The 13,883-nt window shown below is 30.4% G+C and overlaps 1 protein-coding gene across 3 annotated transcripts in view; it reads right to left on the bottom strand.

The window, feature by feature from the left end:
• The window catches only part of LOC130442138 (protein amalgam-like), a 65,894-nt gene that overhangs the window by 29,430 nt on the left and 22,581 nt on the right, over positions 1-13,883 (bottom strand). For all 3 annotated transcript variants that reach the window (XM_056776216.1, XM_056776215.1, XM_056776217.1), the window contains exon 2: positions 7,015-7,041. In XM_056776216.1, the coding sequence (XP_056632194.1) occupies positions 7,015-7,041 (27 nt within the window). The remainder of the gene's footprint in view (positions 1-7,014; positions 7,042-13,883) is intronic.

The raw sequence follows: 13,883 nt of genomic DNA on the forward strand, positions 1-13,883 counted from the left end.
GGCACGCATGAAGCATGCGCAGTATAGATAAAGTGTCTCGATAGAGAAAATAAATATTGTCGGCACCGTAACGTAGACACGTTTTTTTCCATACCAACTGTCCATATAAGAGTATTACATATATGATCGCGTTCAACAAGTGAACTCGTATGCCTGGGTTTTTGTGCATATCAAATTTAACTTGTCGAGTAGTTGTGACCATATGTTAGCAAGTTGCTTCAACGGAATGGGCAAAAGAAAAGATTACTACTGATAAAAAATTCCATTTCAAAGTTCGGTAACAAAGCAAACCATTTGGGGCTCTTTATTGACCTGTCGTAAAGTTGCCCCTCATGTGTTCAGACATGCTAAAGATCAAAACATTAGGTGACCGATATAGACATGATTAGTATTTTGTGCCTTGATCATTAACATTATAAAGATGTCGTTAAAGTAGATTGGCGTTATGGACTTCAATTTATAAAAATTGACCTGTTACCCGGCCACTTTGCCCATTTGACATGACAATATTATATTACTCAAATAAACTAGTAATATTGGATTATGTAGAAACCAAAATTCGAAGCTTGATTGACTACATACTGCCTCTCCAGTACAGCAAAGTGTTTGAACATTGGATGTATAAATTAATATATTTAAGTGTGTTCAGTATGAATATTATCAACGATTCTAGAAATTCTAGCTTAGTACTTAGATTGAAGTTTGATAATTTTGGGTTATTTCAAATAAAAACTAATAATGAAAAATATTGACGCGGATAATTAATTGTTAGCCAACAAAGAGAAAAAGTAGATCAACCTAAATCGGTTGAGTGGTTTGAAATTGGAACGATTTTCGTAAATAAAAGGTTCCATGCTTAGTACCATCATTATTGGTATGACAGATCAACGGATGGGTACAAGAACGAAAATATATTCTCAAAGAAAAATACAGAAATCGAAAAAAGCATAAGTAATATATCTATCAAAATGTCTAAAAATACTGAACAAATTTAGAATTAATTCTTATAGAAGTTTAGATTTGTTTAGATAAGACGATTTTAACAATAGGAGACAACGAGTCCAACATTACAGTTATAAAAAAACAATTCAAGCTAGCTCTGACATTGATTCTAAATAAGTCTAATTGGAAAATTAATTTTAATACAGAAAACTGATAGTAATTTAGAAAATGAATTCTAAAATAGGAAATAAGATAATGTCAGCTAAAAAAACTAATAAAAATAAACTAATCTTTAAGAAATCAAGATAGTTCCAATTGCTGCGTCCTGTATGGAGCTAATCCAAAAAAACTGAGTAGTTCACTCTAAAACATTGCGATTCATGAGTCAATATATCCAATAAATCTGTAAACTTAAATGTGACAAACATCGTGAGATCATATCTAGTATAAGTACACCCAACGAAGGAATCTGGTATAAAAACCAGTAAGTATAATGATCAGAATTGCGTTTGAAACGATTTAAAGTCACGACGAGAATTATCTTAAAATACTTTGAACGTAATAATTCCTGTTTCGCCACCCGTTTACACTTGTTAAAAAAATATAAAACAAATCATAAGTGGGGAGGTATATAAACAGACTAGATATTTTTGTAAAGATTATACTTTCTACTAGCGTTTTCTCGTCTACTCCTTGTAGTACGTTTATAATTCCAAACTTCCTGCTGTCTAAATATGAGTTTCCTAACTGTAAACATGAACTATTTTCGTTTCCAATCACTGTATTAAATTTTGAAGAGAAATTCCGTATCTTAAAAGGCAACGCCTCCATTTGTTGAATGTTCTATTTATTTATTGGTAGACAAAAAAGATACGCATAGCTAGCTAGACGCCTTCCAAATGTTTATTTATTGATTTTGATAAATGTATCACCTATCAAAACAAATCGATGTGAGTGACCGATAAGTTGTAACTTATACCATTGATTATACACAAAAAATGAGGGCTCTGTAGTTTAATATTACATAAAGTGTCTGTAGTTAATTTGATACGCATCGTTCTTATAATATAAGAGTAAATAAATGGACAAAAAAATCGTTCTAGTCATCTTTTGAAAGACAAACAACAAGATTCCATTGAATTAATGAGAATTCCAATTCAATCTACTTAATTACATCAGAATGTTTCTAGATCTGTTGAAAAAATATTTGCAATTAAGTGTTAAGTGGTTTTTGTTTTTATTTAGACATGCTTCCAAATTATACTTATTTTTATTTGTTAAATGTATACGTGAATATTCCATATTATTCAAAATATATTCAAGAATTCACTTTGTTTTTAAGAATATTAAGTGATTCGAATCAATCAAACGGATCAATTTTTGGTACTTCAATTCGCGATAAAGATTTCGAAACTAAAATGTTCTATACAAAGTGGTTGTGGACAAAATATTTCAAGTTATCCTTTTTCATTTGATATTTAGTGTTATTAAAAAGTAGTTTTTGGACAAAATAATCAAATATCAGTTTTTTTTTAAATTCTATTTTGGTTTTTATATCACTAATAGCAGTAAAGTTGAAGTGAAGTTTTACTGAAGACACACCCAACGTGATCGATCCATTATCTAAGCAAAAAATTGCAATAAATGTTCGTTTTAATGAAATTGGCAGTGTTATAAAAATTAAAATTTAGCACATTTTTGCATGAATCTTGGCAATTTATCATCTGAATTAGCGAGGGTGAAACTGAAAGACGTTTCGTTAGTTCTAAGTCGTGTAAACCGAAGTTTTTACTTATATTGAAAGAAGATAATAATAAAAGTCCAATGGGACTGTTTCGTCTGAAAAGGGTTTACAGGGCCACAGATTATACTGATTAGATTATATATTGTAAACACCAACATTCTCAAAAAGTAAATATCTGGTATAGGATTTTCAGCCACAAAATAATTGACGGTGCGACAGGCTATGTTTGAACTAGATTGTGGATGACAATGAGGTGGAGACAAAATAAGATATAGAAGAAAATAAAAAAAATATGACACATAATAAAGAACATTAAATGTATTTTTATTGCAAAAGGGAAAGAATTGGGAATACAAAGTGCGAATAACAGAAAATCAGCAATAGAAATTTTACAAAGAAACGAGAAACTCACATGATGTCATTAAAGTCTCAATGCACACATAGTAAATCATCCGAAAAGTCTCGCCAGTGCAAAAACATTGTCTGTAAATAATGCAAGATTTGATTTTCAAATAACAATCAGTAATTCATTATTATCATGTTAATGTACTCATAGCAATGGATTTTGTACCCTAATCCAACGATTTCAATTTATAATTTGTGACGTTTTTGTTTTTAATGGAAATAAAATTTTATTCAAGTGAATAAATAAACATTACTTTTGGGTTTAATCGTAATTTGTATGTCAAAAGCTAATGACTTTTGAAAAAATTTAACGGAACAGTTTGGTCACGGTGCCGGTGGGGTCAAAGGTGGATCACAACTTTCGGCGTTGTTAGTGTTAAGTATGGAGAAATTGAGAAGAAAAATGTGATGGTACTTTATTGTGTAAAATCACATTTTGTGTCTTACTAGCCTTTATATCCTTTAGTGTTAATATAACATTAAGATTAATTTGATTATCATACGTTGGAGCTTACGCAAATTATTAACCTTAAACGTGTTTTTTCTTAGCCTACCCATTTTCAATTTCAAAAATAATTATATTTTCAAATGGATATTTCTCATGTAGTAGATTTTGCCTCCATTATATCCAGAAAATCCGCATTAATATTTTGTTTATCATGCATAAATCGGGCAAATTGTAAGGGTGAATCTTGAGGTAATAAATTCCAAACAGGAGTGTTTTCAATTTACTAAAAATAGACGATTACCTTAACCCTGTTACCAGACTTAATTGACGAATATATTATCTGAATTTTCTGGAATACAAATAAAAATTTTATCGTCTTCATCGACAGTTTTTGTTGCATCGTGAGTATATTATCTGTGGAGGTTATTTTTTCAAAATCTATTATTTGAATGTGCATATTAGGTAATACAGATAAATTTTGCCCTTTATTTTCATTGCGTTCTATTATACTTTGTTGTCCTATCCATTTAGAAATAGGGAAGAAAATCATTATTATGCAAACTACGCTACAAATACAAGACAACAATAAGTAAGTTCTATAAGAAATATTGAAATTTCTGATTGATTATTAATTATATTTAATTTAAAAATATCATTGAGGTAATCTTGAAAATGATTTCATACAATCTTCATCAATCATCAACATTATTCTTGAAAGAACTGTAGTAAAATAAAACTATTGACAGACTGGTTTGTTAATTGAAAAGCTGCTTACATATATTATGTTCCAGCTACCTATGCCTTTCACCGTTCTTGTTTCTTGTTTATAGAAAAGTTCTTTAGGTCATTGATCATAATTTTAATTACATAAAAGAATTTTGCTATGAATGAAAATAATAGCTACAGGATAGAAAAAGTAGAAAAAATCGAGTATATGGGAGTCATCACAAAAAAAGGAAACTACGGAAGGTAAATAAGAAAAAGAATAGTAGTAAGGTAGCAGAAATAGTATCAAAAATGTTAAAATCAAGAGACCTACGTAAGTGAAGCAAAGACAATGAAGAAAAAAGAGCAAAATAAATGTGGAATACTCAAGATGGTTTATGATGGAATTAAAGAAGAAAAGAAAACGGAAGAACATATAGAGAACTGCCAGAAGAACCCAAGCATAACCAATATAATTAAAATAACATAGAGAGCTAGATGGTTCGGACATATAGGTAAGATGACAGAAGATAAATGGGTAAAACTAGTACTAAAAGATGAAGAAGGGGTGAATTTTATATTAATCAATTGGGAATTTTAAAAATCAGCTAATGCTGATTCAAAACTGGCCGCTGTAGAGTAAAGAAATGGTTTTGCCATAAGCTTTTGTGTTTTTTGTTATTTTTTAAATTTTTGACCTCATTATTCAAAGTTTTATTGCGAAATGGTTTCTTAAAGAGTTGTTACTTAAAGAAGTGCGAAATTTACCCCCGGACACGTGGCTTTTTTGGTTGTTTCCGACAATACATTGTAGGTAAGTGGTGGTATAGTTTGACCTGCAGGTATATTAGAAAAGGGTGGAAAATTCTGACTAAAGCTCTTTTCATGTAATGAAATGCAATTGTTAAATTTGAACGCAACAGTGGAAATTAATTTCCAAAACAAAACTAAGTTTTCTGATTTTTTTTGAATTTATTGAAAGTTTATTTGTAGACTGACTAAAAAACTGCAAAAATATTCAGTTTCCGCTGTACTGAAACAGATTTAAAAAGTATTTATGAAGTCCTCTTAACACCGTAAAATAATAAAACATTATAAAGTAAAGGAATTATAAGAAAAAAATTAAGAGAAGTTAAAACGGGTATATATGAGAAAATCGATTGTTTACTCCACTTGCCTAATATGGATATGAAAAAATCTGTTTTACCCACAAAAAATAATATTGTTACATTTCAAAAATATTTCAATTTCAATTTCTGCTCATACAAACCCAATAATATTTGTAGGGAGGCAGTAAACTCTTAGCTTTTCATCGTTTAAATAACTGATAATATTCAAAAACGTATTTTAAATTGTTATAATTGCGTTAACAATTGCAAGAATAACTCTCATTATGCAATTTTTGCCTACATAATGAACTAAATTGACATTAATTTATACCACAATAATTTTTCAATGAAATTTATGCTGCAAAATAAACTAAATATAATATAGTAGTTGTAGAGTGCTGTTAGCGTTGTACATAAATTTTTAAATTTTCTAAAAATAATTCACACTTGAAGGCATTGCATCTATTTAGATGAATCTATTTTTATATTTGAAAGGCTATACGTTTTGTTCGAGCTAAATCCGTGGCAGTGACTTTCTTAATTTTACGCCGTGTCCCAAATACATGAATTTTCGATAGAAAATTACAAAACAGATTATTTATTGGAGAATTAACCACCGTATAATTAAAACTATCGTACGTAGTGTAAATTCAAGCATAAAACTCGAAATGCAATTATTCAAATTAGGAAATAATGACCCGAAATCTTAGTATTCCCGTTTTATAGAAGTATTTCATAATAAAAAACGTTAGTCAAAAACACTTAAGAGAATACATAGTTATAGAAGTGTTCATAATAATTTTAATATAAAGTGCAAAAGCTAGTTCTTACGATGAGGACATCTAGTTTATCTCTAGCGATTAAATTTTGCTTGTTGCTAACTGGTACACACTATTTTATATACATAAACTTATAGAGAAGAAGAAGAGAAGAAGTCGTGGCTAAGGAATGTGAGAGACTGGACGAATATGAGTGCCAGAATTGTTTCACATAGCAAAAGATAGAGAAGCATTTAAAGTAGTGGTCGCCAACCTCCGTTAGGAGAAGGCATAGAAAGAAGAAGAAACTTATAGGCTCCATTTCATTCGATTCTCCCGTGACTACAATTCGTTAGTGACAGACATTGTAGATAAGGCAATGTGCAGTTTCCTGCTGGCTGCAAGCTGGATCATAAGAATGAGCTATCGGAGGTTGAAAAACTAACATATTAACTTGTATTCCAGCAATATCGAGTGATATGCATTATATGCATGGAATCTAAATGCACGTTTCATTTTATTTTCAAACATATATTCCATACGATTACAACTTATTAGATATCAGTTTCTATATCCTTGAGTACTTGAACGGATAAAGATTTGAGCAGTGAAAGTTCAGATCGTGACCAACCTATACTGATGTGAATTGATCTATGTATACATTTACAACTCCACGTTATACATTGTTTGTGTTACATAATTTGACTTACAAAAAAAAAAAGAAATAAAAGAGTTGTTTATAACAATTAGGCTGAAATGAATTAGGATGATTAGTTTAGATCTGGGCTTAATGGAACTGTCCTTTTGTTTTTACTTAACCCACATCACAGCTCATTTATTACCCTATGGAGTAGACTATTAAACATTTTGGCAAAGCAAACAATTAATAAAATTTGTTCTTACCACGAGCGATTGGCTGAGATGCAGAGCCTGAAAAAAATTAAAATAATTACTTTTATTATGTAAATAGTTACATGTAGCATATTTCACACTAGGTGTAAATTATTTTATCTCTTATTTCTAATTTTAATGGCGTAAGAAGACACTCCAGTTTTGACTTGCTAGACACCTGCCGTAGAGCTAGCGGATAGCACTTTGTTGTGGAAGTTCAGTGTTCAAAATTTTAATATTCATAGAATCTTTCATGTATTCAAGTTTTGTTGAAATTCCTCATAAACAATGACCAGTATGGACAACTATTTTGTGTTTAAGCAGGTCGGGTATCTTTTTAATACAGTTCAAAGACTATTTATTTGACTCTTTAATATACTAAACGTAGCTAAAAACCCTTTTTTTGGTCCCCGTATATATTTTCGATCCCCTTGGTGAAATCATTGGAATGAAGTTTTTTAATGTTTTAACAGCTGCTCGAGATAATAAAAATTGTCATTTTATTTCACATTTGGGAACACACACATGTTAGTCTATGAAACAGGTAAATGCCGCCAAGAGGAAATTCAATACTTTTCTTCAATCTATCAATTGTATGACAAGAGATATTTTCGATGATAACAAAAGGATGCCAATATATTTTTCTGATATTATTAATAGTGACTACGGTTTTAAATCCGTTGCTGAGCAGGTATCTACCACTATTATTTCGATTTTAGTATTTATGATTAACAAAACTATAGAACTATTAAATATACAATTTAAATGTACAGTTAAAAGGTCTATTTTTTTATTTTTAATTCCGATAGGTTATAAATGAAAGACGTATCAAGGTAACAAGGTGAATTAATACCGAAGTCACTTCTCTGATAATAACAGTCCTCAAGAACTTATTTTCCTCGTTGTTTTACAGTCGCATAATCGCCAGCTCTCGTTTTTGCCTCACTTTTACATTCCTTCGACCTTCGGTAAATTTCCTACATCAATGTTTTATAGCACCGTCAATGATACAGTACATAATATAGAATATTTGACAATTTTTTAATGTTCATAACTCTCTGAGCCGACAGATGTTGTCCTGTACACACACATTAAATCCAAAAATTTCAAATCTTTATACATAAGCTTTAACTATCTGGACCGCTTTGATAGAAATTTTCATTAGAAAGTTATTTAAATATCTAACGTCTTTACAAATATGGTTATCACATTCTACCAATCGACAGCGTGTAAGTATGTGTATACTATGAGGGAAGTTAAATGTAGAGGCTGTGTGAATAAAAATTATACTTGTTTGAATCAAAGATGAAAGTCAAACTATTTCATATTTATGTGTATTTATTGAGTTGTAAAAAAAATTATTTATCGTAATTCCATTGGATGTACAATATTTTTGGTTAATCCTTGAGGGTTATAAACAAATAAATTTGATTGTTCTCCAATTCATCCTTAATCCAAATCCAAAATTAACCTTGAGAAAAGCACGATGATTCTCAATCTAAGACCCAAATCTTCATTGTTTGACCTTATGTAAATGTTTGAATGGAACTGAAGAATAATTGAGATCCGTGGTAGTACAACTCCACCTTGAAAAGTTACACCAAAAATAGTGGCTTCAAGAATGTTACCAGTGAAAAGATAAAATATATTTTAGAGTAGTTTGGCGCCAGGATACATGAATATTTAATTGGCAAACGTATAAGCCAATCTAAATATTTTCATCCATGAATGAAATAATTTTCATGGAAATTATATTCCACATTATAACTACTATTTTCCTTTCACATTCTATATCAACATTAGAATATATATTTGAAAATAACTTTCGCCCTTGAGAATGTATTTTCAATTTTCAAATAAAACCAATTTGAAAGCAATTTGAGATAGCTACTGAATAACACACCTACGCTGTAGCGTACAAAACCGATGGAACCTAAAATAACACGAATTTCGTTGACGGTAACAGTTATTTCATCCACAATGTAAGTTACGTTACTATTTTAATCAGCGACAGCTCTGCGATTGCAGTTTCGAGCAAGCGTGGAAGTTACTCTAAGTCAAGCTAAAGAAATGTACGCTGATGCCGATGTATTTTTTGTGGTCCTTCTTTATGATGTCAGCCTTAATTGAAAATTCCCTAAATGCAAAGAAAGTACAACTAAATAAAATTTATTCACAAATATGCGAGGTTCGCGCAATTGAAGAGAAGCTTAAGCAGAACCGTAAGTAAAATTGATCCTCGTGCTATGTCAACCTGAAATTTTGTTGGAATGCTGGAATTTGCCTGGGATGTGTTTGATCATCTTCCGTATAGCCCTAATCTCACTTCTAGCAACTTTCATCTCTTTTTACACCTAAAATCTTCACTTGGTGGTTCAGATGATGACGAGCTGAAGGAACATATTAAGTCATGGTTGTATATGCAAAAAATTAGTTTGTACATTTTTGTTTAATGAATATTTTTTTAAATATCTGACCCGTAGCGGTCGATGTATAGTATTGCTAGACGCATTCCAAGAAAAAAAAGAGTTTAAACGAGTGTACTAGGTATGGTCCTACTTTTTGTGAGAATCCCTGTACTTTCAATCCAAAGTTGTTGAATAAAATAGTCACTCATACTATAAGGGATGTAAGTAATATTTAGTTCTACGCCCCAGTAATTAAGATACTAGTAAATATACTCGTTCACGCAAAATTCATTCTTGGATTTTTATTAATTTAAACTATTCTCATTTAATTATGGACTATTTTGAACAATTTCTATAGCATCTTTATCTTTTTTAATTTATCGATGGAAAAGAAAGAGAAAATATTGCTTGTCGGATGCTGCTGCTAGAAACAGAGGAAGACGTTTGAAGTAACCAATTAATACTTCAAAAAATTGTTCTAGGTGGTGGATGAAAACATACGGGGAGGAGTTTTTTTTTCAACCTCCGATCGCTCCGTGCAGATGCTACGCGGACAGAAGAAAGCGGGCATGCGCTGTAGGCGACTACGAAGCTCTCGCATTACATACTCCGCCATTGTTGACATTCAGGCATCAGTTGGCGTAGTGCTACAGCCACTCAAACATGTTCGACATTATTGATGCTTCCGTGAATTGCGAAGTGTGATTCGTTTTCTATAGGCTGAAGGCCATAGTGATGTAGAAATCCATCGGAGAATGAGTCGTGTGTATGGGGAAAAATTCATGAGTGATGGTGTACCAATCTTTTGGTAATAGAATTATTGTTTCATATGAACTTTTTTTTATTTATGTCTATCGGAGGTTGAAAAAAAAACGTCTCTCGTAGATATTGCCAAGTATCCTAAGTCATTGTAAATATTTGTAATAATTTTAATAATTTTGATAACGACCTAAATAGATCCTAACTTCAATTTTTATCTTGTTTTTTGAAACGTATTTTATTTCAATAGTGTCCAAAATCAAGACTATTCATCAAGAAAAACGTATAAAAAGTTCTACGATAAGAAAATTTGATCAATACTACTCAATTTTTATAAATCATTATGTTGAAGTTGTTGATACAAGAATTGAAGTATTTCTAATGTTTGTAGTTCATACTTAATTAATATAGGGTGTTTTTAAGTGAACTAAACAACTAAACTAACAACTCTTGGTCAAGAGCAATCGATAAAATATACATATACATAAAATATTTAGTGCCTTACATTATACAAAGATAGTATATTAAAATACAAATTACACCCTAACGTAGCTGGTCGGTTGGTTACACTAAGTAATTCATATTTAACAAATATTATTTGAATTTAAAGGTTTGCGTGAGTCGGAAAAAAATCATCCTGTAAGCAGAATATTCGGTGAACAACAACACTAGAATTGCGGGACGTGGTCTCTGCCGCCATACATAATTTACTACCTGTTAAACAAAAAACCTATATTTTTGAATCTACAAATTTTCCAATGTGGAAACGATTCCAATGTTTTTAAAGTAGTATATTGAAGCCTGATTGATTGTTTCTCACTTATTTCCAGTAGGTTTTGTATTTTCTAAAGCCAATTGAAATTAAAAAAGATAAATAAAAGATATTCCACCCTGTCCTCAGAGGATGCGCCTATGTAGGTATCTATAAGTTTCGTGCATCCTCTTCTAATTTATATCAAGAATTGAAAATGAATAAAACATGAGTATTCTGAGAAATAAGGTTATTTCTACCTTTTCGGGTAAAAATTTCATGGGATGATATTAAATTAAAATATTTTTCTCACGGAATGCCGATTAGTAGGCGTACGACAAATAAGTGAATGTAGGTGTTTCCGAATTGGTCAATGATGAAATTTTACAGAAGGATGTTATTACATCAATGAAATTCATGCATATATTTGAATTTAATAAATACCGACTACGAATGGTGTTGATTATATAACGAATAATTAGCGTAGCAACGTCGCGTATTTGCTATGGAAATGAATATCCCCTTCATATATTAAACACATTCCTTCAAATATTTGTATTTTCATCTGTTGAAATACATTAGCACGCCACCTGTATTTAAATAAATTTTGCAAATATTACAATCTTATCTTAATTTCCTCATAATTGTCATGGTTTTGAGCACTGTTAAAAATAAAAAATTCATAATAACCAATTATTGTGTGTGTTTCTTCTAGAATATATATTCTTTTGTGACCTTTCGATTTTTTGGCTGATAATCTATCTGATATTCAATTTGACATTCCCAGTTCTCAAACCTCTCGGTTATTGAGTTAAATCATAATAGTCCAGGAGCCATTAAGAGTTTTACATGAAAAGTTCCTTTTAAGCGGTAGAATGATAGAATGCTTCAGAGAGTTTTTTCATACTACCTCGTGAACATCTTGGATGAAATGAAGTACCTCAAAGTATTCGACTCCAATATGAGTGTTAGGATGAAATAAACATTCCGTACCAATATTTTTCAAACAACTAAGTATATAAGCAAATAATTTCTGAAATATTTAAATAACTAATCAATAAATTGACTTAGTTTGATCAAGTTATCTACTAGATAAATATTATTCATTATAAGAAAGTAATGAAAATTACAATGTCTATCTCTATACTAGACGCATTTCATCCCTCTTAGTACCTCGATCATGCGTACAACGTTCCTTCTCCAAGCGTACCTTCATACTCTTTGCTATACTAACTTATGAGATGATATTTAATATATTGCTGTGATGAGTAAAAAATCAGTTAGCAGCAATTCAAGGGAAAACTGTTCGGCTGATGCATTTAAATAGGCCTAACTCCTACGTAATAACTTTTCAGGTATCAGGTACAAACAGCTGACCTATATATTTATCCATATACAAATATGAGTTATCATCACTTTTATTTGAGAGAAAATCTCATTTAAAGGTTGGAGCACCCGCTGACATCAGTATCTTCCAGATATTGGGGATATTGACATATTTTTATCTGGGAGGAAATGATACAATATATTTTTATATTGAGTGCTCGATATCTACCGAACCAATTATCGTTCTATAAAAAATAATTAACCAAATTTTCACCTGGCCCCTGGATTATAACTTCGTACAAATTTCTTTATTTTAACTTCAAGTTAGAAATTTCATATTGCATATATCGTGAGTCCGACAAAATTAAAAATAAATTAGATTGATTATTTGTAAATGTAAAAATTCATACAGGAGTAGCTTAGGACCCCTGGATAAAAGTAATATGAGCTTTTTTGAAAAAACTAGCGGCTATTACGAGGTCATAAAAACAAATAGCTTCGAACTATAGGTTCGTTCTAACCCATCAAAAAACAATCCTTAGTAAGGTGACAATAATAGCTAGAAAGTTGAAACAAACGTTATAGTTCGGGTCTGATCTGCAACACGTCGATATCAATCTATTTTTGTAATGGATAACGCTAAGTATCATAGTCTCCAGAACGAACGTACCCGCTTCAAACAATAAGAAAGCTGAAATGCAACAACGGCAACGTGAAAAAAGGAATTGGATAACACAGCAATAAAAATAGAGTTTGACAATAATTAGATTACATCGAGCCAGTTGCAATCAGTATGTTGTAACTTCAGATGTCAAGCATTTGCAGGGTCTACTTTCGGCGAATTTAGGCTAGAAAACGCTATAATTCAAGTTGTAAAGTAAGAGAATTGATATTTTTCTAACCTCAAACATATCATCAATGTATAAATCAAAACAAAATCAATATATCCAATTGTAATAATATAATGAAAAATTGCATAATATTATAAATAATTTAGATAGCCTCGCCACAGGTACTCGAATTTGTACTTTGTGAGTTTATCTGGAGAATAGTTTAGAAATCGACTTATATCTGGCAGTAATATTTGTCGCAAAATGAATAATATACGAAAAAAAATTTTTGATTTAGACGAAATATACATTTATATAATTATAGAAAAAATCATACAATGGAAATCTAAATTAAACTAGTTCAATGATAATCCTATGATAATTATGTAATTTTTTTATCTAGTGACCTAAAGTTCAGAGATCTTTACCTAAAAAATTATGTATCAGAGTTGATAATTCTGTATAAATAAACTTAATAGTAAATATTGCCCTACTTATTGCCTTTTGAAAATCAATGAAATTTTATCTTATATACTTGCATTTCCGAAAATTATAAATCGATACTTTACATTTATAATAAGTATAATATATGGATCTTTTGTTACTTTAATTTCATCTTGTATTACGGAGTACTTAAGTTCATAGAATATTATTTTAAAATAATGGGAAATTTTTTCGAAAAGCAACATATGCATACCTATATGTATCTTCATTTACTGATACTGATACTGTATCACTTTTTTCATAGATTTTTATTTTATGGGTGTAATGTACAGTAATCAATCCAATATTCATAACTGGAAAGTT

The sequence above is a fragment of the Diorhabda sublineata genome, chromosome 3 (genome assembly GCF_026230105.1).
Source record: "Diorhabda sublineata isolate icDioSubl1.1 chromosome 3, icDioSubl1.1, whole genome shotgun sequence".
Classification (NCBI taxonomy): domain Eukaryota; kingdom Metazoa; phylum Arthropoda; class Insecta; order Coleoptera; family Chrysomelidae; genus Diorhabda; species Diorhabda sublineata.